The 27325-nt window shown below is 30.5% G+C and overlaps 2 protein-coding genes across 2 annotated transcripts; one reads left to right on the top strand and one right to left on the bottom strand.

Moving 5' to 3' along the window:
• Nucleotides 1-10006: 10006 nt before the first annotated feature.
• On the top strand, nucleotides 10007-13788 carry LOC124827942 (ACT-like superfamily protein). The gene is made up of 7 exons (XM_047301133.2): nucleotides 10007-10080; nucleotides 10189-10240; nucleotides 10498-10612; nucleotides 10716-10783; nucleotides 11693-12385; nucleotides 12836-12940; nucleotides 13450-13788. Exons 1-7 carry the CDS (start codon nucleotides 10007-10009, stop codon nucleotides 13786-13788), a joined length of 1446 nt encoding a protein of 481 aa, XP_047157089.2.
• Nucleotides 13789-14107: 319 nt separating this feature from the next.
• Nucleotides 14108-19491, bottom strand: LOC124827943 (putative glycosyltransferase At5g25310). Its single transcript, XM_047301134.2, has 4 exons — nucleotides 19114-19491; nucleotides 18741-18919; nucleotides 15630-15981; nucleotides 14108-14910 (listed from the first exon to the last, which is right to left on the bottom strand). The coding sequence occupies exons 1-4, from the start codon at nucleotides 19357-19359 to the stop codon at nucleotides 14245-14247; spliced, it is 1443 nt and encodes a 480-aa protein (XP_047157090.1). The 5' UTR covers nucleotides 19360-19491; the 3' UTR covers nucleotides 14108-14244.
• Between the last annotated feature and the right edge of the window lie 7834 nt (nucleotides 19492-27325).

The raw sequence follows: 27325 nt of genomic DNA on the forward strand, positions 1-27325 counted from the left end.
ATTTTTCTTTTTTTTTTCTCCTTAGGGTAGGTCATTATTCTCAATCTTTAGTATTTATATAAAATAAGTCTTCTTTCTCATTTCTCCCCGCCCTCTAAAGTATAAGCCATTAATCTTTTCTCGATAGTAAGTATTTATTACTGAAAAAGAAAAATAATATATATAAATATATATATATATATATATATATATATATATATATATATATATATATATATATTATATTAGTAAAAAAAAGCTTTTTTAACGCGATATATACGTCTCGGTTTTACTGAAACCGAAGCGTATAAAGCGCGGTGGCATTTATGTAAATATTTAGTAGTTATATGCCTCGGTTCTATAGGAACCGATGCCTATAGATATTATTGTCTTAGTTAGAAGGCCAACCGAAGCATAAAAGCCCTTGTCAATTAAAAAATCCAATGGATTTTGCCCCGGTTATCTGTAACTCGAGACATATAATATAAATTTTAAATTTTTTAAAATGGTTTATGCACCGGTTTGCTTCGTAACCGAAGCAGTTAATTGGTTTATGCACCGGTTTTGCTTATAACCGAGGCCGTAGCCCTTAGGTTAAAACAGTGACTGTTCTTCTTCCAATATCGCACTCTCGCGATTTCTCTCGTCTGCGCCTCCTCTGCCTCCCCATTTCTCTCGTCTGCGCCTCCTCTGCCTCGCGATTTCTCTCATCTGTGCCTCCCTCTGCCTCACGATTTCTGCCATTTCTCTTCACCGCAGACGACCCAACGTTGGAGCAAGGATGATATGCGTCTTGAGCGGAGGCAACGACCTGACGACGACGATGTGGAGATGGCGCGATAGGCGGCGTTTGTGGTGGCTCGCAGCGGTGCTCGTGGTGGCGCGATTGGTCGTTCTTCTTCTTCTCTCTTCTCTTTCTGGTTGTATTTTGGTTGCAGGAAGGAGGATGTGAAATCGCGGCCAGTAGGCGTCTCAGTGGCGGAGGCGACGGGAGCACGACGAAAGTGAGGCGGAGGCGCAGCGGGACACGGCGATGGCGCAAGGATTGAAACGCGTTTTGGAGTTTTTTTGGGATTGAGAAAGTTAGGGTTTTGAGTTTGGGGAATTTCGTTTTGAGTTTGGGCTGGATTGGTAGTGGCGAGAAGAAATTGGGCCAGTTGAACACACACCCTTAATCGGTGGCGAGGAGACGGTGGCGTGGTAGAGCTTTCTCGGGTCGTAGGTGGGGAAATCTCATCCATTTTTCTGAAGGGTCTTTTTGTGTTGCAAAATGGTTTGCAGAGATCAATCTTTTGTGTAATATGTCTCTTTTGCGTTTTGGTTTGCAGAGAAACTGAAGTTTGTTTTTGGTTTTGGTTGCAGTAAGCCAACGATGCTTTGTACAGTAAGTTTGTTTCTGGTTTTGGTCTGGTTTTGGTTGCAGTAAGCCAACAATGTTTTGGTTGCAGAGAAACTAAAGTCTGTGTAATATGACTTTCTTTTTGTTTTGTACAGGACACATGCTTGGAGTTGCAGAAAGATGATAATGATGTTTTCCTCGGCATTCAAGGTGCAGAAAGATGATAATGATGTTGATAAAACTAATGAAGTTGGAGTTCTTGGAGTGAAGATTTTCATCACTTCAATTAGATGTACTTCAAGTCAGCGAGTTGGAAGAATTTGCCTACTAAGAGACAATAAGCTGAATAAAGTCTGGCCAGAAAAACAAAACAAAAAAGTAAAAGCCGTTCTATTGCCTCGGTTCAAGTCGCAACAGAGGTAGTAGAGGACAAGATACTAACTCGGTTCACAAACCGAGACATAAGGAAAAGATCTTTTACCTCGTTAAGATATGCACCGGTTGGAAAACCGGTGCCTATGATCAAATGTAACCGATGTCAATTCCTTTGAGTGTACTAATGTAGAAAACAATTAATAATAAAGTAAATATGTATCAAGAAGATATATATACACTATATTATAAGTTTTTACATCTTTTTACCAATTCATATATTAATAGTCATGAATGATACATTTGTTGATTTTTACGAGTATGGATAACTTAGTTTAATTTATAACTAAGTTGGTTTTGGATGACACATTTGTTGATTTTGGATAAAGTTTAATTTAGTTTAATTTGGTTGGATTTAATTTTTTATTTTAGCTGGCGCTCAATCTAATTGAACTTATTTATAACTTACTTTGTTAACCACTTTGGAGTGATACAAAATATTAATGATGTAAGTTCTTTTTAGGTTTAGATAATACAATTTAAATTAAATAAAAAATAAATATGTCTTTTGAGAAACTAATATAAACAAAATTAAAATATTTTATTCTTTATTTATTAAAAAATTCATTTTTTTTAACAATTTGAAATTATCTACATTTTGTATAAAATTCTAAACTGATCGTTTGTTCTTCTTACGATTAGACAAAGCTTGACAAACAATTGTGTATATATTAATCAAGATGGACTAATTATAATTTTGATATGGAGAAGTTTCTCTTGTACTGCATAAGCTTGAATCAATTAAGGAATAAAAACTTTTTTATTATTAGAATGAATTTAAATATTATATTTTCTAGGTTGGTATTTTGGAACTTCTTAATTCACCTTCAAAAAATTCAAGTGTTGGAGTTGCTCATTCTATTGAATAAGTTGAACCTTATAACTTACATCTCATAGATTATTTTGATTCAGATCCGTTGAATATCATAAAATGAAATTAGTATTTATAGGAATTTGAAACACTAGATTTATCGAAAACTAACTTGGGCTCATTTTGAGTATTAATTTGTCACATTTGAGTTGGATTAATAAGCATGCAATTTTGAGCGAAAACATATTGATTTTGATGGTTAAAACATGTTAAATATATTATATAGGGTGATTGTTTAGGTGACATGATTATTGACATTTATTGCATAATTTAGTTGAGTGCAATTGCTTGAGGATGTTCAAGTGATGATAATCATTGTTAAGATAGAGAACTTTTGCTCATTGCTAAAATATAATGTTCATTATTGAAGCTACGAAGATAAATAAAAATAATTATATTTTGTTTTAGAATTTTTTATCACCCGAACAATGAGTGGTTGCTTAAGTAATGGGATCGAGAGTTTTTAATGAAATCTATTAGTTTTTGGCTTGATGTAGTAAATTGTATCACTCAAACAATGGAATGATACTTGAGCAATAAAAGTTGGTGTTGACTTTCTTACAGGGATTTGAATGCTCAAATGTTCAAGCGATGGACAATAAAGGTGTCGAGGAATTAAGAGATAGATGAAAGTGGATTTGAAAGTAAAGTCTATTAGAATTAGTGTAGGATTTGATTGATATGATAGATAAAAAACTTTGTTTAATTGATAAAAATGAAGATTACCAAAATGTCCCTAGTTATTAAATTAATATAAAATGATAATTGTTAATGTTATATTTAATTGTGAAAATGTTTATAGAGAGTAAAAAATTAACATTAATTATTAAAATTAATGTTAATATTGTACAAAAATTGAATTTTATCAAAATGAATTTATTTTTAATTGTTATATTTTTGTAATATTATTTACACTACCATCAAATAAACATAAGATTAAAAAAACAAAAAAAAGCTATCAATATAATTCTAAAAAGAAATATTAAAGCAACAAACTTTAGGATTCATTTTGGGCATTCTTCTACTCTTAGTTTACTGAATAAAAAACACAAACAAGCAAAAGACATAATAAGAACTACTATGTAAAAGTCAAGAAAGAAAGTAATGATGGGAAAAAGACCTTGGTGGAGTGGAGAGGGTGAAAGCAGCGTCCCTTGTGAAGAATGAAAGAGAAAATTGAATTAGTGTGGTTGAAGGAGAATGAATGAGAGTAGTGTAGCGTTATAAATACATGTATGGAGAAATAGTGAGGAGACTGGGTACAAATACGATGAGAGGCCTCCACCATCCTCTCCGATTCCCGAAAACTGAACTGTCATTCACCATCCTCCCCTTCCTCACGGTCATGGCATGCTCCAGCCAAGTTGGAACCAATTTCAAGCTTGTGCAAGCATCCAACCCAATACGCAGAAACTTGGCGGAACCAAATACATGGAGGTGTAACCGAATACACCCCTTCACTTCTCAATACAGGAGCTAGCAATCGAATAACGTGGGCTGGAACCGAATAACGTAACGAGGGAATCAAATACACCCCCTTTCACTTTTGGTTGCAAGGGTGAAACCGAATACCCTTCCTGTAACCGAATACGCCGCTTTTGATTTTCATCTTCTTCAAGGAATTTCTTTTGTTCATTTTATTTTTCGGTTGGTATTTTACAAAGCAGCAAGGACATACACGAGATTTTACTTTAAATCATCGCATTATGCAGAGATCATAAAAACTCATATATCTTGCAAATCATCTTAATTCCATCGTTCCAAATCATGCCAAACCAACACAGTTTTCATCACAAAGGCTTGCATTTTCACTTGAACAGTAACATCCACCCAAACGAACACAGCCTAAATGTTATTTTTTTGAAAAAATCCAACTAATTTTTCTTGAGAAATTTAATTTGTAGGTATATCTTTTTACGAATATTTTTGCAAGAAATTCCGCAAGAACTTTCTATAATAAATTAAAAATATATATAATTACACTTCGAAACCTAGTATTGTTATTTTAATATTTATATATATATTAATTATAATTTTATCCAAATTTAAATTCTATATGTATTGATATATTTTATATTTTAATTAAATAAAATTTTCTTAGTAATACCTTAAATGAATAACAGATTTAAAATCGAATTGAACTATAATAGAAAGTAAACAAAACATACAAATTTAAAACCGTAAAAAAGTCATGAGAATAAAAATATGAATGAATTAAAATAAGTGATTTAGCTTATTATTTTTGTAGTCTTGCTTTGGCCAGTTATTTTTTTTTCCATTCTTGATTGAAACCAAACAATGTACTAGAGTGTGAGATAAATGAAAACGTGCAACTTATGTCAATGTCAATTAGAATTAAAAAAGAAAAGTAGTATATTATTATTATAAAGGTATTTCAACCGACAACAAACAAATATTTATTTCCAGATATTATTTATTTTCCATCAAAATATTAAAAAAAAATACACTATTCAATTTTCCTTGAAGACTTGCTGCCACAGACTCACACAGTTTCTCTTCCTTATTGGGTGCATAAAGGGTCATAGCCATTTGCAGGGAGGAAGAAGAAGAGAATTTAGGTTTTTATTCTATTTTTTACTAAGGGCAAAATTGTCATTCCACACTTCATCGGGGTACAAATTGAAAACATCAGATAACTTAAGTTACAAAATGTAATTTGATTGTAGGATGAGTTCGACCCGATCGCTCACCCCAATCAACTTTCATATAGATTACATTAAATATCATAAATTTATAAATTGTAATTAATTTATTATAATTATTTTAGTAATAATATACAGAAGTTAAACTCAAAACTTGTTTTCTAAAAATATAAATAAAAACAAGGCAAAGAAAAAAAATATGAGAAAAGGCCCATGAAGCTCATAGGTGAGGACCTTCTTGCTGCACCTCCATAAATTCCCCTGCACACTCCCAAATGAAAAATATTCCATATTTTCCTTTTTTTTAAATTCAGAAATTGATTTAACTTTCAAATTATGTAATTCTAAAACTAAAAATGAATTTTAAATTGTATTATTCAAAAACTGTCTTTTTCTTATAAGAATCAAATTACACAATTCAAAAGTTAAAAATAACTTTTAAGTTATTTAAAAAAAATCTAAATTACAGAATTTGGATGTTATTTAACTTTTAGATTATAATCTTAAAGTCATTTTTATCTTTGAGATTGCATAATCTAAAAAATTAAAAACAAATAAATAATCTTCAGATTATATGCAATCAAAAAGTTATTTTTAATTTCTAAGTTACATGATCTGAAAGTTATTTTTAAGATCACATAATGTGAAAGTATTTTTATATGATACAAGAAGAAATTTATAGAGGTGCAGGAAGAAACTGAGCATAGGTGATTTTGGTCTACTTGCAGTAATTGGATCTAATCAATTCTTTTCACTTAATTGATTCAGATTTAATGGACTGTTCTTTCAGAATTTAGCCCTACTCAATCCGTAGTGTAAGGTTCAAAGTGTTATTAAATTGATTTCGGTAAAGTTTAATGAAATTTAGAAGAGTATTAGAAATAAGTTATTAATTACTTTAATATTTCAATGTGTATTTTATCTTTAAAATATGATGGTATTTTGTTTTTATCTATGAAACATTTACCTTTTGCTCTTTTTAAAATTATACTTTTATTTTTGGTACTTCCAGTACATTTATTTGTTTGTCATATATAATATTTTATTTATTTTTTAAATGAGTCTATTTAAAAATAGGTTTAATCATTTACTAAGTCTCTATTTTCGCATGGAATCTCAATTTCGTCCCTTTCTTTCTGAAAATATCAATTGGGTCCCAATTTTATGAAAATTGCAACAAATCGATCCTTTCCGTTAATTTGGCTGGACGGCGTTAAAAAAATTGATGAGTGAATGCTGAGATGACGAACGAGCGCTCGTCCACCAGCGAACGAACGCTCGTCCAGCAGCGAACGAACGCTCGTCGACCACCGAACGAACGGTCGTCCAGTGTGGAACGAACGGTTGTCCAGCAGTAAGAGGTCGACGAGCGTTCGTTCTCTGGTGGACGAGCGTTCGTTCGCTGCTGGACGAGCGTTCGTTCGCTGGTGGACGAGCGCTCGTTCGTCATCTCAGCATTCACTCATCAATTTTTTTAACGTCGTCCAGCCAAATTAACGGAAAGGATCGATTTGTTGCAATTTTCATAAAATTGGGACCCAAATGATATTTTCAGAAAGAAATGGACGAAATTGAGATTCCATGCGAAAATAGGGACTTAGTGAATGATTAAACCTTAAAAATATTTGACGGAGATTAAAAGACAAATTATCTGCATACTATAGATTAGGACAAAAAAAAACACTACATTAGAAGGACAAACAAAATAACATAACAACTAAACAAATTTATAGGGTCAAAAATTAAACAAAAATATTTTAGTAACAAAATAAAATATGACTAAACTTTAGGAATCAAAATTAAATTTAAACCAAAAATGTATTGTAACTTATGTGTTTTTATGAATAATTGAATTTGTATTTGTTCAAGTCCTAAATTTTAATGAATTGAATTGTTAGAATATCAAATGCAAGTTATTATTATTATTATTATTGACAAAAACCTTCACTGTATTTCTATTAGGTTAATTAAAATAATGTTTAATCCACTAGTCAAACAATATTATAAATATAAGAGTTTTATTGTATTGGAATGTATTAGTCCTCAACAAATCAAGTACTTTATTAAGTGTATCCTCAAGTATCCGTGTCAAGTGTTTTTATTTTTAAATTTAACTGTTTCTCTGATATTTTTTTGATTTAATAATTTTTCAAACTAAAATAATTTTATAATACTAAATATTTAGAAAATAAATAAAAAATATCTGTAATAAGATTATAAAAATAATTTATATGTGTTTTCACTAATATCAATTAAGTATTATCAATTATGTAAATTTGTTTGTAGATGGGATTGGACTATTCTACGTGCTTCCATGTATTTAATTTCTTTTTACTGATAAAGAAAAAAGTGCATTACTCTCTGCCATGAAATAATTAGGTGAAAAATTTGGTATTTTTGATGACGTTACACACACCTTGCATGTTAACCTGGAAAAAACGATGATATTATATGATAAGGATTATTAGTTGCTATATTAGGAAATTGTTTTATAACAAAAATCATGCATGACTTTTCAAACATGATAATAAAAGCAGTTTTAAATCTCAAAGTTATTATATATTTATGGTAAGGAAAATGAGAAGTTGAAGACCTTCTTCTTCATGCTTCATGCGTATTACAAAATTGAAAAAGACTTCGTAGCTTTTTAAAATAGGAATTTCTCAAACTTCACAACAAAACAAAAACATGACAATTGCTAAACATTGCCCTCGTATTTGTCAATCGTGTGTGTGATTGTCAAAATTCCAAAAAGAGAGTTTGTTTTTTTATTAAGTAAATATTTTCTGAGTTTAACTCGTAATTACAATAATTCTTATACAATATTAAGAAATAAATTTAAATTTAAATTAATTACATAAAATTAATTTATAAAAATAAAATTTATATTCACTTATATATTATAATTTATATATTAATTTTCAAAATAGTTTTATGATTTATTTATGAAAAAGATAGAACATAGGGGAAGAAATTTGTGGAAACGTGTGTATGTTTAGGAACAATAAATCTAATGGTCAAAAGGTGGGTTGAGATAACTTAGTTTGACTTTTGTACATTTAACCTTTGGGTTCTTTTCTATGATCTTTTGTGTTCCAAGAACTTTGCATAACTTTGAAGTTAATCTTAAAGACATCGGCAATGAAAGGGGCCCACCAAATCAGCATTTTGTTTTCTCTCTGTCTTTCGACACATTATTATATATAGAGCACATGTTTGTCATTTCTTCTTATGTTTGAATTTGGAGAGAGGGAACTTTTCTATCTTCTGGGCATTTTTTGGAGCACTTCTGAGTTGTTTTTAGGGTTTAATCCTCCTTGGCTCTGTCAATCAAACATTCTGCTTTTTCCATGTAAGATTGTAGCTCTTTTTCCTCTCGTCATATTCTTTCTAATCTTATCATATTCTTTAAGCATTTTACATACATGTTTTGAAACATGCTTGAATTAGTTTGTTTTAAATAATTAATACATTTTTAACTTTGTTTAATGATATTGACTAAAAACGATCTTCCATATATAGTCTTTTAACAAACACACATGATAACTGTGTCAATAAATAGGAGTAATTAAATTAAAAAGGATTTGATTATCTGTGACTTTGTTTCATTCATTTTCAGTTAACATAATATTAGTGTCAGAATAAGATACTTTTAGACTTGATGCTTCTTTGTGAATTTTTCAGATATTTAGTATGTTGGCAAAGTGAATTTTGTTGGTAGATTTTGAGGATCATTCTTTCTTTCAGTTTTGTAAACAAAATTTATATATATGGGTTAGGATACCCTAAATATTCTTATCATATATATATATATATATATATATATATATATATATATATATATATATATTGTTTTGATAAAAAAATTTATATTTTGATTTATCCATGTAACAATTTGAGATGAAACTATCCATTAATATGTAATTAAGTTTCTAAAGGGATAATTGTAATTCTAATAAAGTTGAACGCCCAAATTGACCCTTCAGGACACACATTGTTATGAGGGAAAATGAGAATGGAAAGAAGATTTAAAAAAAAATATTGAATGCATGTAGATAATTTTTGTTTGACTTTATATACACATTAAAAGGGTGTATAGATTTTTAACATTTTGGTTTGTTGTATATCAGCCACATTTTGGGCAAATTACTTCTTTTTTTGGATATGTAAATTACTAAATGTATTTTATCTTTTTGGTAAGAAAAAAGAAATAAGTTTTGCATTTCCATACTCCTGATACATCCCCAACTGGATTAAATAAAATTAAAACACCACCAAAATAGTGTTTAAATGAATGTAAATACAATTAGAGTTGTAAAAATATGTAAGAGTAGAACGACAGCATGCATAGACTTTTTTTTGTTTTGGTGGTTTGGTGAGTAGACTAAATAGTATTTATTTTGTTGTCTATATTGAGGTAAGAAAAGTAGAAAGAAAAGGTCCATAAATACAAAGTTTGTTCTAGAGAAAGAAACAGGTGTAGAAGTTGTCCTACATTTTAGGGTGAACGTTTAATTATGTTGGTAATTTTTGAGTAGCTGTGCATGAAAGTGCTTAGTTGTGAGTTGGTGTTATTGTTTTTGGCATGAGTTACGAATGGTTGAAATATTTATACGTTAAAAGCTTCTCATTCGTTCGTTCATTCCTCTTCTGTCGCCCCATTCAAAAATTTCCCTCAATATTAGCACTTTCTAAGAATTAAAGTAACTCTTCATTTTCAGCATGAACAACAGCGTTTGTTGGCCTTACTTTGATCCTGACTTTGATACTCTCCCAGAAAGATTATATGGTCCACCGTAAGTCTTTCTTCCTTCCTTCCTTCCTTCAATCTCTTTCTCATTAATCATTTTCTTCACATTTTCATGTCTTATATAATCAAAATTTTCATTTTTCTTTCCATGAAGATGCCGAGTCTGCATCGACAATGACAGCATGAAGGGATGCACAGTGGTGAAGGTACGTACGTATCTTACTTTACAATAATCAAACAAAAAAAATATTTTTTTTTAAATCTACCATCTTGTTTTTTACATCACAAGATCATTTTCTGATCTATATACCATATTGTTTTCACGCCACAAACTTCAAAAATCTTGGTGTTGTTGTTACCAACGTTTTGAAAAAGGGTTTGTGACAGTAATTTCGGCTGCAACGTTTTCAGGGTGAATGTGACAAAGAAAATGAGTAACATATATAACATTGTTTGATTTCAGGTAGATAGTGTTAACAAGGAGGGTCTCCTCCTAGAAGTGGTGCAAGTTTTGACAGACATGAACCTTCAAATCTGCAAAAGCTATATTTCATGTGATGCTGGTTGGTTCATGGATGGTGCGTAATAAATAAATTTCTTCGGTCAATGTTTGATATTTTGAATTAAATTAAATCTTTTTTTTTTGGGTCTGAAATATCTGTAATCCAAATCTAATTGCAGTGTTTCATGTTAGAGACGAGAATGGCAACAAACTAACGGATCAGAAAGCCATTAACGAAATCCAACAGGTACTCCAATCTTCCTACAACAACGATCACAGGGTTTTATTTGTGTCAATTTCTTTTCTATACCCTTTATAGTTTTACCCGAGAAATTATTACATGTTCTAGAATCATATAGTTCTGTAAATATCTCTGCATTATGTGTAATCATGTTGTTTTTTTCTATCATTTTTTTAATGTGTTATTTAGAAGAAATTTATTAGAATGACATGGAGTTCGGCTAAAACATAATCATTGGTCCTTTTAAACATTATAAAATGTCAATTCATCTAACAAAACTGAAAAACATGGTTAGATTGAAAGAGGCTTTGCTTTAAAGGATCCTAAATGCATAGGAAATTTATGGTTATAGTATGTTCAAACACATTCAACTATTGACCCAATTTAGAACAAGTTTGTTAAAACCCTTATATTTCTCTACATAGCATCTCCTTAAGAAAATAAAAGTCACATGAAATAATCAAATTTCATTACAAGAATCTGTATATAACATAAAAAGACCTTGAACACAAAATTTAGTTTTAATTAATTTGACATGAAGAAAATAAAGTAATTAATTTCTTAGATATCTAAAGAGAAAATAGGCTTATAATTATCGTCGAAACACAACCCATTATATGATAAAAAAAATTTATAATAATTATTTTAAAAGCTAGATCAAGATATATCTCTAGTTAACAAGTTTTACACTCGTATTTTCTAATCATTAAACTCTATTGTTAATATTGTTTCTTAATGAAAAAATAGAAGAAAGAGTTTGCATAAATTATTAAAATAAATTCTAGTTTTAATTGAAAAAATCAATAAAACACCTAAAAATTTTATATAAATTAAGTTTCTGATTGTTTTTGCGTGCTTTTTCTTTTCTTTTTACATAGAAATGGTAGAGGGTAAATCTGAAAAGCGTGCATGCAGGCCCTAGGAAAATCAAGAGCCTCTCCACCATCACAACAATACAGCAACATCAATTCAGTCATCACAACAATGACTAACTACAAGACCTATTCCAATAAATTCATTCCTTTACTTTCTAACTCAACTGAACAGTACACAGCAATTGAAATAACCGGTACGGACCGTCCCGGATTATTTTCCGAGATCTCGGCCGCGTTGGTGGATCTCCGATGTAACATAGTTGAAGTCCACGCATGGAGTCACAATGCACGACTCGCATGCGTGGCTTACATATCGGATCAATCCACCGATTCTGCTATTGAGGACCCTTCTCGTTTAACCTCTATAGAAGATCACTTGACAACTGTATTGCGTGCCACCACTAATCGTAATGGTGATGGCACGATTACTCGTCCAGATGTCAAGACCTCGGAGTTATTGGGAGGAGAAGGGAACATGACTAGTGTGGAACGGAGGTTGCACCAGCTTATGCTTTCAGTTAGGGACTTTGAGGCTCCCTCTTCTCCTAAAGAGATGAAGGGAAGGAAAAGAATGGTGACAATTGAAAGTTGTGAACAAAAGGGGTATTCAATTGTGAACATTGAGTGTAAGGATCGTCCCAGGCTCATGTTTGATACTGTTTGCACGTTAACAGACATGCAGTACGTGATTTTCCATGCTTCCATCAGTTCTCATGGAGGCTATGCATTTCAGGTATGTATATGAATCATACATTTTATTAGTAATAGATTTAAATATGTTTTTTTTTATTTTGGTTTTAGTTATTTTACGTTAAAAATCGTTATTTTCGATCTATAATAGTAGGAAATAATTGTTAACTATAATCATTTTAAGAGATGAGCTAAACATGAGTATTCATAGGTTTCCTCAAGAAAGATTCATTTTTCAGAAAAAAATTATGATGAAGATCCAATAATAATGAAATATAAGTTTAATTTATATAAAAAATTAATACTACTTTTAATAGAATTTTTTTTTTATAAATTGAATGTAAAAATTTTATATGTATCAAAATATCATTTATATAAATAGGTCTGTCAGAAAAAACTGAGCTTGTTTATACCTTTTACTAAAGATAATTGATATTATTTATACAAATTAATTCCTAATTAATAGTTAGTTTGATGTTTTAACGTGTTGCAGGAGTATTTTATCAGGCACGTAGATGGATATGCTTTAGATACGGCAAGTGAGAAGGAACGAGTAATAAAATGCTTAGAGGCAGCCATAGAACGCCGGGTTTGTGAGGTAATTAAATTAAGATTTTAGTACGTGTTTAATTCTTTAAATTTCGGATAAATTTATTTTTTACTTTTCATTTTCAAAATTAATCCTTTTAGGTTATGTACTTTAAAAGACATTTCTTTAATCTCCATATCCTAAATATCATTAAATATTTTGTTAGTATAATTACCAACTACAAAATGCAAAATGATCTGTATGACTAATCCTTTCAATCTTACCTTTTTACATACATACATATATATAAAATTGCATGATTGTTTTTGCTTCCAAAATATTTATTTTAACATTAATGTTTTATATAAGGGTTGTGTAACATATAGACTAAAACAAACCCTTTTAAAAATATTGAAAGTAAAGATATTAATTTTGAATTTTAAAAGCTAAAAGCTAGCTTAGTGACGTTAAAAGAAATCTAAAAGAAGATTATTACTATGATATGTTTGCACTGATTGATGCAAGGTATATATATAGAAGTTACTTACATATTGTTTGATGTAACATGGGACATGCAGGGAGTTAGGTTAGAGTTGTGTGCAGAGAATAGAGTAGGGTTACTGTCGGACATAACACGAGTACTGCGAGAGAATGGGCTGGTGGTTGTTCGAGCAGACGTTGAAACGCATGGAGAGAAATCCGTGAACGCTTTCTATGTGAAGGACATATCAGGGAACGAGGTTGATGTAGAGTACTTCAGCAACTCGGTGAAGAGAGAGATGGGTCCAATCGTCACACTCCATGTCAAGAATGACACCACCAGAAGAAAAACACCTTCAAAATCTTCTCCTTCTCTCTCCTTTGGAGGCATGCTAAGATCTCGGATCGAACGTCTTTCTCATGGCTTCATTATATGACACTCAACTAGATTAATACAGGTTACGTAGTTTCTGCATGTATCATTGTAGTTCAGATCATCCGTTTCATTTAGTTTTATGGATAGCTCAGTGTATGTGTCTACCTAGGCTGTATTCAGAACCTCACACTTGTTGTCACCTTCCCCTAGGGCTGTAAATAAAATCGTGTTCATAATTAAAAATCATTTAATAAAAAATAATGATTATATGCAATGCTCTTAAATATTATAAAAAATAATGAAAAACAACAAGTACAAATTTATCTGATTTTGGAAAATAAAAATGTTAATATTGTATAAATTAGGCTTATATATATATATATATATATATGTAAAGGAAAGGAGGGGGTTAGATTGGAAAATACAATTTAGGTTCAAATAATGAATCCATGGGATTCGTATTAAAGGGCAGAGAGTGATGAGTTTATAATATGTATAAGAGAAAACTGAAAATTTTCTATCTGAGTTGTATGTTTAGTCTCCTTAACCATATAGAGTGCAAGATCATGTGAAATACATCGAATCTCTTGGCAGGCCGATTCAGTGTAAAATGCTTCCTCACAGCCTTCACTCCCTCCTTGAGCTTCCAATATTCATCCTCGGAAATTGCACTAAGAATCTCTTTCAACCTCGGAATATCTGAAACGTCCACCTGCACCGAAAACGCCTCCCATTGCAGCACATCACTGAAGGGCAACACGTAATACTTGGAAAGGATCACGGGAACGCATTCGGCATAAATTGCTTCCACGATTCTGGGACTGGCCACTTCGTGGCCACTGGGACAAAGACAGAACTTGGAGTTGAGCATGAAGGAGTAGTAGTCAAGGTCTTTGGGGAGGTATTCGTAGACGCGAATGTCAGCGTCGTGGTTCTTCCAGTGGTGGAGGAGGCTGGGGCGGATTGGACCGTGCAGACCGCCGGAGAAGAAGGCGAGGTAGCGGCGTGGGGTGTTGTTGGATGGGGGCGAGAGAAGTTTGGGGGAGACTTCGCCTCCATAAAGGTGGATTTCTGGAAGGGACACGTCCTTTCGAGGGTTAAAGCCCTCTGAGGTGTTGGCGTTGCACATGACACGGATTGAGGTGTTGTAGAGGAAGGGATTTCCCTGTGATGCATGAGGAGCCTGCAGAAAATCAGAGGACAGTAGAATAGTTATGCAAACCAAAGAGATTTTATGTAACTCGTTCTGTTATATTTTTCTTTCAAGCATACATTAGCATCTAAGTAAAGAAGAATTTCCCAGAAGATAGTTCCAAGTTATACAAATGCTTCAACACCTCATGGAACATAGGTAAAGGAGAAAAAAACAAGTCTTGAAAAGGAGTTGGCTGTGGATTATAAGATTGGATATAGAGTGTTTCTGGGTTATTATAAGCGCTGTGGCGTTATCCTTTAGGTTCTTTACTCTCTTATTGTGTATAATGTAAACGAGTATTGGATAGCAGTTTAGAGTGTCAACAATCATTTTTTATTTATTTAACAAATATTACACGTGCCTATACTAATTAATGCAATCACATCATTCCATTATGGCTTATATATATGGAAAAGATACTTTATGAAAAATTGCAACTCTTTCTCAAGAGTCAATGAGAAACAGTAATCCGATATGGATGATATTCTTTGAGAAATTCTTTTGAAAAATAGAAAGCTACTAGCTGTATTCCAATTCTTTCATAATAATATTATTAGACTGGGTTCTTCATTTTTTTTATACTCAAATGGAAAAGGTATTGACGTTTAAATTATTTGTTATCCGTCTACGGAATACCTATTTTGTGTTAAGGGGAAAGAAAACCGAAGCAAGCAGGTAAAGAAGGAAGAAAGGGAGTTTGAACTAACCCAATCATGACAGGAAAGCATGAAGTGGTCGGCACCATGAGTTGTATTCCAGAAGGGATGCCTCATGGATATGAGTCTCACATAGTCAGACACAAACTGCTTTAAAGGAGTGACATTGTATGAAAGTGGAGTATAGAGATACTTCACCATCCAAGTAACACTGAATGGCAAGAAGTAAACGTGAGCGGCATTGGGGTCGTTGGTCCTAAACCTCCCTGGACCATGTTCCATCTCATGGAGGAATCTTCCTTCAATTGAGTATATGTCCTTGCACGGGCCATCATGAGCTATTGGGAGCTCACCGTCTGGGTATACGTATACTTTGAATATTTTCTCCATCTCCAGGTAGCTCCTGTACTCATAATTTAAGTAAATTTACTCCCAAATATTCAATTAAAAATTGGGTCCTAATTTTTGCACATAATAACAACTATTTCATTCATATCTTCTTGTTTCTTTCTAAACTTCTTGTTACTTAATGGACAAGTTTACTTAGTTTTAAAATACGTATTTTTTAATTATAAATCATTTTTAAAATAATAACGATTTAAGAAGTGAATAGAAATTATTATAAATAATCACAAAACTGTTTATTTTTAAAATAAGTAAATTAGAAAAAATATAACAAAAAATTATATATTCTATTGAAACATTTTTTAAAAAAAATTAAGTACAGACAAACTATATAATAAATGTATTAATTAATTGTTTATTTATATCTGTATATTTCTTGTGTCTCCTAATTAATGTATAGACAACCAGAGTCAAGGAATAATTTTTTCCTAAAGGAAAAAGGGTTGAACCCCAAGGAATGTCTATAGCAGAGAAAAAAGGTACGAGAAAAACAGTAGGTTGTAAAGTGTAAAGTGTTAAGAAAACTTAAAGAGATAGAGAAAAACAATAGGGTGTTTGTAATTTGTAATTGTTTTAATATCAGGCCTATTTTCCTTTAAAATTAATCATGATCTTAATTTAGGGTAAATAAGAATTAATGATAGTATTGATTAAAGAATCCATTGCTATTGTTAGCTATAAGATAAAATTAATATGCGTGGATGTTAACCCACAAGATTAGGTGTTGGTTTGATTACTCGACTTGTTAAAGTTTAGGTTACATATTTATTAAGAAGTTCAGGCTGATTAAAAACAAAATTGTATGCACCAGTTGTGCATCATTAATATTTTTGATAATTAAGGAAGGTCTAACATATGGGGAGAAATAACTTGGAAACATGTGGTATATTTTTGGAAAGAAATAATTAAGTAAACATTAGCCAAAATAAGCTCATATATACTAAAGTCGAATGTCTTTTTGTGATGAAAGTTAAATTTTTGTATATTTAATTTAAGTAATAACAAAATACAAATTTAAATGTTGAGATCTTCTACAGCTGAAACACGAATAGTCTAAGATCACGAGACTTGTGTAAGGTGAGATATTACTACCAGACTAATTTATCCTGACCTATTCTTGATTTCAATGTTGAACGGTTGATTAAAATGCATTTGAGAATATTTAAGAGGTGCTATGTAGTTTAATAGAAGAGATAGGGAAGATATTGGTGAGGAAAGAATGACGGGTTCACTGATTTTAACTTTTTACTGTTTGAAGTAAAGATTTGTACTTTTTATGGGAACGAGTGAGAAAGATGAGGTGCACCAATAATACTAATAATAATAAATAGTAAATAAGATTATTAATAACAAATAAAGTTTTCTTCTTCTTGACTTTTTACTTCTTTCTTTAAATCCAAATATATATTTTGTTCTGTTCCCTCTATTTCTTTGTTATCTACTAAAAATAGCATTAATAATAAGAAGGAATAATAACTTAAAAAGGAGAACTTTAATATGCGAGCGGGAGGAATGGAAATTCGTATCGAGAATATATATATATATATATATATATATATATATATATATATATATATATATATATATATATATATATATATCTTAAGAGAAACTATTTTAAGAAAAATATGATCGTGCAAGCAATAAGATTAACCTCAAATAAAAAATTCAATCGCCATCATTTTCCAATATGTTTATATACTTTCATTTTCAATTATTGCACAATTAATCCTCATCCGTAAGGGTTTCCATTTGCATTGTGCACGCTTGAAGATTAAGTTTTAGAATCACGTGTCTCTTAATACAGTCCTATTAAATAATCTCACAACAACCATGATAATGATGATTATGACACGAGATGTTTGAATAAATTTTTCCACTTCACTCTATGAAAAATATAAAAATAAAAAATAAAACAAATAATTTTTCATAAATGAAAATTAAATCACATACATAATTAAAATCTGATTTGGAAAAGTTGAATTAGTTTATACGTAACGAAGAGTGTTATAAATTTGGTTTCTTCCTATTTATAATATTTTTATGCAAATAGCAAGAAACCCATAGTATTAAAGGTTTGGTTCCTTATGGAAATTAATGAATAGCAAATATGGGGTGTGGAGGAGTATGGAATGATGGCTATAAAGCTTGGGACAATACATATTTCTTTCTTATAATGGAAGCTATATATGAATCATGGAAGCAGGGGATACCAGTTACCACTCCATTACTGCTGGAGTGCTGTAATAATAAAAAAGTTGATCCATAGCAAAGGAGCTTTTTGCAGTATCATCATTGGCTTGCTCGCTATACTTTTTCATGATTCACGAGGATGAGTGTGAAAATACGAAGAGAATAAATCAATACTAGCGCACTCGCCATTCCCTTATCGTATATCAGAAGAAAAGATTCATCAAAAGTAAACATCTCTTTCGTGGCATTAATATGTTACGATGTCGGTGACTTGTAAACCAAGCAGTGAAGAAGCTTTTTGATATTCTATTAGTTCTAGTTGCTGGTTTATTTTAAAATTCATACAAATTCTAATTTCTATTTAGTTTAAAATACCGATACGTAGTCATTAAACTTGTATTACTATTGATGATGTAATATTGCGTTAACTTGGTGATTAGGTTATGATCTACTCATGTAATATATTCCATTAATATTTCTTTGTTTTTTTTTTCTCTTTTTATTATGAATTTTGATCATTAGATAATTTTTCCGAGAAATAAGAGAGGTGGTGAGAGATGTTACCGATGAAACAAGCGAGCGTTACGATAGATAGCTCCGGCTGGTACATAGTGGCGGTCTCCGCCGTCATGCACGGTGGTTGCCACAGTGCGATTGCTCCTCTCACCTTCTGATTCTGACGCAGCCTTTCGCATCGAAGCTCTCGCCGCCGCGAGTGTTTGTTCTAGTTTTCCTACCTTCCTCTGTTCACTCAAATTAACTCGTAGTCAATTTTCTTAATTACTTCCATTCATTCTCTCACAATCATATACTAAAAATTAAACACTAAAAAGGATGATAAAATCCTAATTAAAGCCGATAATTAACGAAGCACAATCAGCTTTCGAAACAGAGGAAACAAAATCAATAGAAGAGAGAAAATAAAAGTTGAACTTACGGTAGCAGCTCGGTCATCACTGAATTTGTTCCGGCGAAATTCGCCAGAATTTACGACGGCGTGAAGTTGATTCTCGCCGGAGAGCTTCATTCGCAGATGATCCAGAGAAACTGAATGTCCACGTTTTGGACCAGCGATTGTCGTGAATTTGAGTAACTGAACTGGACGCAGCACCACGAGGACGATGAACGAAAGTAGAATGAGCGCGAGAATTGGAGAGAAGAGACATTTGCGTGGAATATCCATTTTTGTTATTGTTCTGATTGCTGGAATAACAGAGGTAGGAGCTTTTGGTTGGTGAGATTCGTTACGCGAGAAAGTGAAAGAAAACGAACACTCAGTTTTCAGAGAGCGAAAATGAAGTGATGCAGACTTAGAGAATAAATGCGAGTGAAAGTGAGCTTGTTCCACCTCCTGTCTTTTCTTAAATACCGATGCTTCAGCATTTGGTTTGTATATAGTTAGAAAAACCTTTTTCTCTTTTAATTTTTAAACTTAAAAATACATTTTGTGATCTCTACAATACAACTTTTAATTTTATTTAAATTCTATATAATTTTAGTCTTGTTACTATTTTGATAAAAATCTAGTTGTCTTTTACTAATATTTTCTTAAGTGTTTATGTTTATATTTTCACTTAAAATATTGATGTAAGTAAATAATCATATTTAACCAGATTCTAATATTTATATATTTTTAAAACATATATTAAAGATCACAATGACTTTTTAAATGTTTTAATTTGACCAAGGTAAAGGTAAGAAAACTTTAAGATATAATTAAAAAGTTTAGAAAGAAAGAAGGTTTAATACATCATTTGGTCCCTACTTTTGGGGGTTTTGTTCAAAATGGTCCCACCTTTTGAAAAAGTTCAGTAAAGTCCCATATTTTGGTTTAAAATGTTCAATTCGGTCCTTTTCGTGGACGGCGTTAGAAACTTAACAGTGGTGGTGCTACTGTGGCGAAATTTAAGTGAGCTGTTATGTTTTGATGGTTACGTGGCACTGTAAATTGGGAAAATATCCTAAATTGGGGAAAACCCTAAAGTTTTAATAACCCTAAACCCTAAATTAGAATCAGAAACCCTAAATTGGGGAAAAATCCCCAATATCAAAACCCTGACCCTCAACCGGTTAGTCTTTCTCATATTTCCCTCCAACAGCACCGCAGGGGACTGAGGGATAGGAGAATGAGACTTTCCCTTAATGTTGCAAGGAGGTTTTTTGGTTTGCAAGATATGCTGGGCTTTGACAAAGCTAGCAATACCGTGGAGTGGCTGCTGAACCAAGCAAAAGCTGAAATCAATCGTCTAGCGAAGGAGAAAAAGAAGTAGAAGAAGAGTGTTCACCGCAGTTGCTGCAGTGCTGGTTCAGAATGTGAAGAAGGTGTGTCTAGTCTGGATGAGGTTGCAGGGAGTAGAGATGAAGAAGAAGCAGGAGAAGATTGGGGATTTTTCCCCAATTTAAGGCTTCTGATTCTAATTTCCACTTTAGGGTCCCCAATTTAGGATATTTCCCCAATTTACAGTGCCACGTAACCATTAAAACATAACAGCTCACTCAAATTTCGCCACAGTGGCACCACCACCGTTAAGTTTCTAACGCCGTCCACGAAAAGGACCGAATTGAACATTTTAAACCAAAATATGGGACCTTACTGAACTTTTTCAAAAGGTGGGACCATTTTGAACAAAACCCCCAAAAATAGGGACCAAATGATGTATTAAACCAAGAAAGAATTAAGAAACGAAGATTTTGGAAAACAAATATATTATTTTCTTTTGTGTTTTTTTTAGAAAACAATTATTTTTCTTTTTCTATATTTTGTTTTTTATTTTTACTTTTTCTTATTTTGTTTTCTTTCCACCCTATTTTTCCCATGAAATACCTTTCTTCCTTTTGTTATTTTTATTATTTTGTGGATAAGGTACTCATCCACACACTTTATTTATCACTCATTCCTAACAGAATTCATTAGTTCATTCTTTGATTTTAAGGTAAAGAAAAAATATAATCTTTTTCGTTTTAAGGTTTTGTAGTGGCTTAAAACAAGAAAAAGAGGTTTAAGGCTCAAAGGAGATACCAATGAATTAATATCAGAGTGGTCAAGTAGTTAAAAACAAGAAATGTTTCAATAATATCAAATCATGTATATCTACCTAAGTTGCAAAACAAAATAATCAAACGAAATATTAGAGTATAAACAAAATATGAGCAACTGATAAGAAAAATATGAATGACACAGTGGTTCATTCATCACCATTAGGCTCTAAACTTAAAAACTCTTTCAAAAAATATTCAATCAAGTAATTCTCAAATTAACTCAATTAATAATTTATAACTATTAAACAATTAGTCTGACTTCTAATTAATTCAATAATCTATTTGGTATAAAGCACGAATCCTATTAGAAGAGCTTAATAAAACAATTTAAGGAAGCACAACAATGGACCTTATGGATAAACTCTAGAATAGATTAAGAAAACCAAAAGATCAAATTATAAAGGAAATTGGATTGTTCTATTCACTGTGTCGAGCTATAACAAGTGAAATCTTTCATAATTTGTTAACACTGGGCTTATTAATGAGCAAACCGATCATTGACTATAAGCTTGACAATTGAGTTTTACTAAACCTAAAAGCTCATTGTTCAAGCATAAATGTTTTTGTTTTAATTTTTGTTCTTAATCTTTTTCTCTTCTTTCCTTCTTTTTTTTAACTAATATTTTCCATAATAGCTCTTAGATTATGCAACATATAATATTAATCAATAAAGTTCGTCTGAATTAAAGCACAACTAAAATAATTGAATTGAAACACAACTACTGTCTATTGTAAAAAATAACTATTATCGTTTTCTTTTGCTGCATTATACCTAATTTGAGTATTAAAATGTCTTTGTAAGAGGAATCCCAATAATTTATTGGAAAGATCTCACCAAAATATATTTTAACCTTTTATAATGAAAAAAAATATGTACATCTCAAATTTATAACATAAAAGGAAAAATCAACGTGGAGACTAGTTGTAAACATATTTTGAACCTAAAACAACATTAAAACATATATTTTGTTATCTTAAGAATACATTGAATATGAGCTTGTTTCAAAATAAAATCTAATTAATCATGGAGATCCAAGTTATTTGTTATATCTCGTTGTACTCAATCACAAAGATTTTTTTTTTTCATGTGACACTTGTTAGCATATGAAACAACCTATAATAACAACATTACGCATTCACGTAAACATTTTATACAATAGATCAATTATAAATGGGTTTGGTTAAGATTTATCATTCAACATTTAAAAAAAAAACTACCTCTAACCCGTGAAAAATAATATCGACAATCATATACATATATATATATATATATATATATATATATATATATATATATATATATATATATATATATATATAATACATGTATTATTCAATTAAAAGAATAATATAGTAAAAAGGATAAAAGAAAATATATTCTTTCAAAAACACTTTTTCACTCGTGATGTTGAAAATAATGGAGATATAGAAATCAAGAAAGTTTGATTTATGAAAATAAATTTAGCAAATCAATTTCCAAAATCTTTATAAAAAGAACTTTTGAGCAAGTTGTTCATAATATATTTTGACCAAGTTGTTCATAATATTGGACTTAATTATAATAATTTTGTGAAAGGAAAAAATAATATATTACACGTACATATCTATTAAAAATTATGTCTTATTTTTTCTTCACTAAGGTTGCGTTCTAGATAACTTTTTCTATTAAATTTCTAGCAAGACACTTGCTCCTATCTTTCAATACCAAAGTCGATGTTATGAATCATTATTGGTTGTCTGTTTTTTTTTTACCTCATTTTATATTCATAATTATTGATCTTTGGATCACTTAAAAATATTTATAACTCTTAAGTTGTACCATGTAGTTCCATTTTTATACCAACAATAACGTTTTTCCTCTAATAACAATATTTAGATTTTATTTTCTATCTCTTTCTTGAAATGGCATTTTCTAACGTTTACAATTTTTTCTTTTTAATTTCCTACTATAAACTCGTAATATTATCAGTTTTGTTAAAGATAATTAGAAATTACTCTAGGTAAGGATAAATTAAAAGTTAAACCAATACTTCGTTGTACATCTTTAATGGGAGTCACCGAAATTTAAGAAGTGCAAAGTAATTCTATTCTTAGAGCTCGTTGACGTAACATGAAAGTTGCATATAAATAACTATTATATTTATATGTAAATTAGAAAATAATATTAATAATACACACTCGTTGTAAAATTTACAAGCTAAAAACGTGTGCAACTAAAACTTATATCAAAAATTTGTTTCTAAGCAGTGGTACAAGTACTGTCAAAATAGATTGTAACCCGCAAGTCAATTCAACTCACTACGGATTTAAGCTGAGTTGAATTTGAAACAAATGTAATCTTTTTGCAGGTTAGTTTTCAACCCAACTCACTTAGAATCTGACTTACCTGAGTTGAACCCGTGGTGAGCCGAGTTAGCTCACCAACCAACTTAATTTAATTAAATTATTTATTATTTTGTGTTTCAATATTATTAGTTAGCATTTTTTTTATTATATTTTAGATGGTGATAAAGAAGACGATGTTTTAAGAGAAAAAATATTATAGATTTATCTATTCAAAACTCTAATATTATAGATGGACAAGTGATACAAAAATTATCAATATTAAAAACTTATTTGTTCGTCTTTTGTACATGTTTTTAGATTACGCTTGGATTGTATAATACTATTTTGAATTGTCTTTGGAGTTTAAAATCATTTTAGTGTGAAATTTATTTAAATTTTAATTAAAAAAATTGTAATTTTTTTTTTATTTTAAGAAAAACTTATAACTAAATGAGTCAGTGAGACAACCCGTTTAACCCACCAACCCGTGGTGGGTCGGGCCAGGTTCAAATTTTTTAAGCTCGCTAATAAGTGAACCGAGTTGGGTTGACTCATTAAGTGACCAACCCAAGGTGAACCAGGCCAGATTGAGCCGGATTATCCATTTTGGGTGTTGCTCCCTCCACCACCCCTTACTCCCTCCACCTCCCCAATTTATCTTATTTCCAAAACTACCCTTCTGCTTTAACTTTTTTACTTTTTACCTTTTGGAATTTTTTAACATATTTCAAAACCCTAATTTACCTCTCACTTTCACTCCTACGACAGTTGCACCCCACCACCACACCACAACTTTCACTCTTCTTCTCTTCCCATCTCCGTTCAAGGTTTTCTTCTTCCTTCTCTTTCTTTTTCTTTCAACCTTCTCTTCCCCACTTCCCTTTCCTTTGCTTCCTTCCATTATTGGTGTTGATTCCTGGTGTGGAGAAGCGTAGAGGAGGAGCGTAGATCTAGCGGTGGATCTAGTTTTTCATCTCCATTCCAGGTTAGTTTAAATCTGTATATCTGTTTATCATGTGATGCTGTTGTGCTTGGTTGTCTCTCAGAGTTGGGAAGGCCAAAACGGATGTGGGATATCCGTTTGGTCTTCAACGGATGTCGACATCAGTTTCACCTTAAACGGATGTTAACATCCGCTAAAGGATGACATTTGTTTAAGGTTAAATCTTTATTTTAGGGTTTATTTGATTACACACTTGGACGAAACACTATTGCAACCTTCGAGCACCACCACACCATCAAGACCGACTCTTGGCATTTGATCAATTCCTTTCACTACCACCAACCTTTGCAACCTCCCATGCATACCACGTAATGAAATTCTACTACAGTCTCACACAACACATCAAATGAGAGGAAAAAGTTCAACGTTAAAGAGAAAGAAGAGATTGTGTGTTTGCCACTACATGTAGGGTATATGTTACTGAAATGGGTTGGGAGTAGGTAAAAATTCAAAAATATTAACCATAAAAATAAAATTTTACTGAAGGACAAAACAGTAATAAAAAGGTGGAGGAAGTAAGAGGTGGTGTGTAGGGAGCAACACTCTTTTGACCGCTCTAGGCATAGGTCTTAAGAGTAGCTAATCTCAAACACAATTTTATTATCAAATATATTATTTTTTACATTTTTTCTTTTGAAAATAAAGATAAAAATTAATGTTGTTGGTGGTTAAGAAAAATATAGTTATTTCATATTTTCTGTCGTATAAAATAAGGACGTACGGCACAGAATGTATATAAAATAAAAAAACATACCATACTATCTTATAATTTATAGAAAGTAAATTTTAATAACTTATATTAAAATTGTATTTAATTTAAATATATTGATTTAAAAACAATTTTTTTACATATATCTATAGATTGCAATAATTAAGCCTACCGAATAGTTTTCATGGTTTTATAATGATGATTTTTTTCTCTGAGTTTGCGTGTCCTTTTGTCCTGTTATAGGTTATCATGCTTGTATCTTGGTCACTGATTCAATAGTACCTTTTAAGATGTCTAAAATGTTTGGACAAACTTTTTAAGTACTTTGAAAAAGGAAAATAAACAAATTAATGTTTTAGTCAAAATTAATTCATATACAATAATAATTAATAATTTTTTTATAAAGTAATTTTATCTTATGAAAAAAAAATCATTTTACTTGTTTTATATTTGTTTTATAAAATTCCTTGTAACTTGTGGAAGCAAAGTTATTATTAGTTTTGAGGAGCATGCATGAAAATTCAACAGCTAGTATCAGATATAAGGTAAGAAGTTTGAAAAAATAGCAGTCTAGTTTATAGAAATAAGAAGTAGAATGAATTTGCTTTTATGCAACACTACATATGCTATGTTGCACGTAATGAGTAAGAAAATAAAGAAAGAATGAATGATGATGGTAATGACATGCCCATTCTCCTCATTCAAACTTTACTAAATTGTTAAGTGAAAACAGGTTTGGTTAAGTTAGGTTTTGATGAATTTAAATTGGTTTATTTTATAGTTTTTACTACACGAGTCTGACCTATTTTTTTATTTATAGGTCTCTCTTTACTTCTTAGCCTAATCGATTTAGAAGTCTGGCTTAAAAGTTATGTTTATGAAACATGTTTCATAACATCTATGAAAGTCAATAAGTCTTATTAGGCTAACAAACAGAGTTAATGAATCTTATTCATCATGTATATATGTTTCCCAAAAAAAGTTAATATTAAAAAATAATAAAATTTCAATAAGTAATAAGTTATTATAGGAAAAATAATATAAAAATAAGAATATATATATAAGGTTAAAATACTAATTTAATTTTTATTTTCGTTCAATTTTATCAATTTAGTCTTAATATTTTTTTTCCAATATAAGTTCTAACTTTCATCAATGTTATATTTAATTTAATTTTTTGTTAATATCAAATAAACAATATATGTCGGGTGTCAATTTGTGATTTTTAATTTTTTTTTAATTTCTGTTAATTTAAAAATATGTTCACCTGTCAACATAATATCGTGCTACATGGTAGTAACAGTGTTATGTGTCAATGTCTTATATTTAATTTAGTGTTTATATATTTTTGTTTAATTCAATACTTTTTTTAGAAAATGAAGTAATATTTTCCATTTTCAAATTGAAACCAAATCTAATTCTTATATAAATGTTATACTGATATTTTAATTTAAATTCATACTTTTATTAAATATTTCTAATTTGGGGTTAGAGTTGGTTTAAAATCAAAATACAAATTTTAGAAGTGAGAACTAACACCATGGGTTAAAAGTTAAAAATTTTAATGGAGGTTAAAAATCACATAAACTATTTAATATTTTATGTGATTTTTAGGTTGAAAAATCAATTGAATAATTTAACCTAAAAATCAGTATAACGTTGATATAAAAGATAAATTTGGTCTCAATTGGAAAAAGACAAAATTGCTTCATTTTAAAAAAAACCAATTGGGCTGAATTAAACAAAAATAATGAATATAAGATCAAATAGAATATAAGACACTAACACGTGTCACTAACCTTGATATGTGACATGATTTTGACTTGACACATGAACATTTTTAAAAATAAAAAAATAAAAAAAATTAACAAAATTTAAAAGAAAATCACGAATTAGCACATGACATACAATGTTCACTATTTATTAATTATTCAAACGGCATTAGTAAAAGAGACTAAATTGAATAAAATTGACAAAAATTAAGATATTATTGAACAAAAAAATTATTAGGATTGAATTGACAAAACCAAATGACAATAGGGACTAAATTAGTATTTTAACCCATATTTTAAG

Source organism: Vigna umbellata, chromosome 1, assembly GCF_029865625.1.
Source record: "Vigna umbellata cultivar VRB3 chromosome 1, Vumbellata_1.0, whole genome shotgun sequence".
Classification (NCBI taxonomy): domain Eukaryota; kingdom Viridiplantae; phylum Streptophyta; class Magnoliopsida; order Fabales; family Fabaceae; genus Vigna; species Vigna umbellata.

Excerpts from the sequence above, each read along its gene's own strand:
- LOC124827942 (XM_047301133.2), top strand. The coding sequence starts at position 10,007 with ATGAACAACAGCGTTTGTTGGCCTTACTTTGATCCTGACTTTGATACT. Across the intron at positions 10,241-10,497 it reads AGGGATGCACAGTGGTGAAG|GTAGATAGTGTTAACAAGGA; the intron begins GTACGTACGTAT and ends GTTTGATTTCAG. Across the intron at positions 12,386-12,835 it reads ATGGAGGCTATGCATTTCAG|GAGTATTTTATCAGGCACGT; the intron begins GTATGTATATGA and ends AACGTGTTGCAG.
- LOC124827943 (XM_047301134.2), bottom strand. The coding sequence starts at position 19,359 with ATGGATATTCCACGCAAATGTCTCTTCTCTCCAATTCTCGCGCTCATT. Across the intron at positions 18,920-19,113 it reads GTGATGACCGAGCTGCTACC|AGGAAGGTAGGAAAACTAGA; the intron begins GTAAGTTCAACT and ends TTGAGTGAACAG. Across the intron at positions 15,982-18,740 it reads AACGCTCGCTTGTTTCATCG|GAGCTACCTGGAGATGGAGA; the intron begins GTAACATCTCTC and ends TTATGAGTACAG.